This window comes from Orycteropus afer, unplaced genomic scaffold (genome assembly GCF_000298275.1).
Source record: "Orycteropus afer afer isolate SDZICR_OR568_19922 unplaced genomic scaffold, OryAfe1.0 scaffold00031, whole genome shotgun sequence".
NCBI classification, from domain to species: Eukaryota; Metazoa; Chordata; class Mammalia; order Tubulidentata; family Orycteropodidae; genus Orycteropus; species Orycteropus afer.
Window position 1 is genome coordinate 8,481,348 of NW_006921618.1, and position 2,761 is coordinate 8,484,108.

The following is a 2,761-nucleotide window of genomic DNA, read 5'->3' on the forward strand; positions in this document are numbered from 1 at the left end:
TCCCTCGGTAAAGCAGCCACCTCCCACCCCAGCCCAGTTACTCTCCCTCCCAGTACCGCCTCATTTCTTACAGAGCCCTAATCACAGCTCTTGTTTATTTACATGTTGACTTGTTAATTGCCTGTCTGTCACCTAGACTGTCCACTCCATCAGGGAAGGGGCCATATTTGTCTTGCTCATCACGGAATCCCCAGCACTTAGATCAGGGTCTGCTGTTTAAGAGACACTTAGTGAGCACATGAACATATGAGTGAATGAATGATAGGAGTCAGCATGGTGGTAACCACCCACATCTTCTCCACCTGCAGGAGGTACCTGAGACAGTGCAGTGATGAAGAGCCTGTGCAGAAGCATCCCAGCACTGTTGCCACTGCTGCTCCTAGGTCTCCTTGGTGTCTCCCAGGCCCAGAGCAGCTGTACCGGGCACCCGGCCATCCCTGGCATTCCAGGCATCCCTGGGGCACCAGGCGCCTATGGCAAACCTGGGACTCCAGGGACAAAGGGAGAGCAAGGTACCATGGGCTTTGGGGATACACTCACGTCACTGACCAAAGCCCCATCTCCAGCCTCCCCAGTCACAGTTGTCCTCCTTAGAGATCACAAAAACACTTGAAAATCCATCAGTTTTCTGAGCCCTCACCACGACCTTGCAAGGAGGGAGCATTGACTTCCATTTTGCAGAAGGTATAACTGATGTCCAGAAAGGCTAATGACTTGCCAAGGTAGCCCAGTAATTGTTGAGGCTGAGAGCAGACCATGGATTTCTTGCCACCAAATCCAGGGAGAGAGCAAGCCCTAGCGTTGAAGTCTCACAGCCCTGGGTTTGCAATTACCCCCAGGGTAAATGGATTCACCCTTCTGACTTGCTGTTTCCTCACCTGTGAAATGAAGACAGTGATAATTTTTCAGGATTGTTGTGTTCAAATAAGATCTGTCCCCCAATGAATCAAACTGCAAATGCAGTTCATTCATTGGCCCATGGTTATCGAGCAATCCTCTGTGCCAGCCACTCAACTCACTTAATCTCATCAAATCCTCACCATCCCACAGAATATCATTATCCCCATTTTACAGAAGAGGAACCTGAGCCTCAGAGAATATGACTCAATGAAGGTGACACAACTAATAATAGCAGGTGTGACATTAGAAGCACATTTGTCTGTCCCCAAAGCCCATGTTCTCAGCCAATTTGCTCTGCCACTATTCTGAAAAAATAGGCTTTATCTTGTGTCGTACTGATTGGATTGGTAGTGGCTGCTTTGGAGTGTTGTACTGAGAAGCAGTCTAAGGCCCACTTCCAGGCTCAGCAAGACTGTGATTGATTAAGGATGTCTGCCATGGGCGAGGGAGTATAGAAGGATAGTAAATGTGCTAAGAATTTCTTTTCCCTGCTCTAGACCTAACCCCAGATTAGAGTACCCAGACAAGCTGATGAGGATGGCAGATCCAGTTTTGCCTAAGGAGATATGGCTCCCCTTCCCACACCCATCAGTCTCCATTAGTGGTGAGCATACCACAGACTCAAGAAACCATAATAGAAGGAAACACAGAGGCCTTCTCTGGTTTCCCCATCTTTTTTTAAAAAAATGGGAGGCTAAGGCTAAGAGAGAGGCAGAGACTTGTCCAAGGCCACAGCCAGGTTCCCTGCCACTCAGTCTGGTTCTCAATGATCTCTGGTCTCCTCATTTCTCATCTTCACTTTTCCAGGGCTGCCAGGGCTAGCTGGAGACCATGGTGAGTTCGGAGAGAAGGGGGATCCAGGAATCCCTGGAAATCCAGGGAAAGTTGGTCCCAAAGGCCCCATCGGCCCGAAAGGCTCCCCAGGACCCCCTGGAGCCCGTGGCCCCAAGGGTGAATCGGGAGATTACAAGGCCACACAGAAAATAGCCTTCTCTGCCAAGCGGAACATCAACACTCCCCTGCGGCGGGACCAGACCATCCGCTTCGACCACATGATCACCAATGAGAATAACAACTACGAGCCTCGCAGCGGCAAGTTCACCTGCAGGGTGCCCGGCCTCTACTACTTCACCTATCATGCCAGCTCACGCGGGAACCTGTGTGTGAACCTAGTCCGGGGCCGGGAGCGCACACAGAAGGTGGTCAGCTTCTGCGACTATGTCTATAACACCTTCCAGGTCACCACTGGTGGTGTAGTCCTCAAGCTGGACCAGGGGGAGAACGTGTTCCTGCAGGCCACTGACAAGAACGCCCTGGTGGGCATGGAGGGTGCCAACAGCATCTTCTCTGGGTTCCTGCTCTTCCCAGATGCAGAGGCGTGACCTTGTGAAGCTGAGTCATAGTTGTCGTCCCCTCCCCCCAAGCAATACTCACTTCATCCCCAATACCCACCAACCCCTACCCCAGCCAAAGCACACAGCAGGCCTCTATGAATGTTGCTGAAGAAATAATTGAATAAACTCTTCAAGGACATGGGACAATAGTCTGATTCAACTCTGTGACCCAGCACATAGTAGTACTTAGAAATGCTGGAATGACTGAATAATGAATGAGTGAGTGAATGGCTTCTGAAAGCAAAAACTCCATTTAACTGGAGGTGACCTGAACACTGGCCTCTTGTGCCCTACTGTGTGCCAGCCACACAGTGGGAGATGGGGATGGGAACAACACTTCTAGAGCACCTACTGTGTGCCAAGCACTGAGCTAGACCCTTTCCTCATTCTCTCATTAATCCTTACACTTCTCCCTGGAGGTAAATTGTACCATGTCCAGTTTATGGAGGAAGAATGTGAGGATTGGA

At 50.4% G+C, this 2,761-nt stretch overlaps 1 protein-coding gene across 1 annotated transcript; it reads left to right on the forward strand.

Moving 5' to 3' along the window:
- Positions 1-331: 331 nt before the first annotated feature.
- On the forward strand, positions 332-2,282 carry C1QB (complement C1q B chain). The gene is made up of 2 exons (XM_007935685.1): positions 332-512; positions 1,708-2,282. Exons 1-2 carry the CDS (start codon positions 332-334, stop codon positions 2,280-2,282), a joined length of 756 nt encoding a protein of 251 aa, XP_007933876.1.
- The last annotated feature ends 479 nt before the right edge of the window (positions 2,283-2,761 follow it).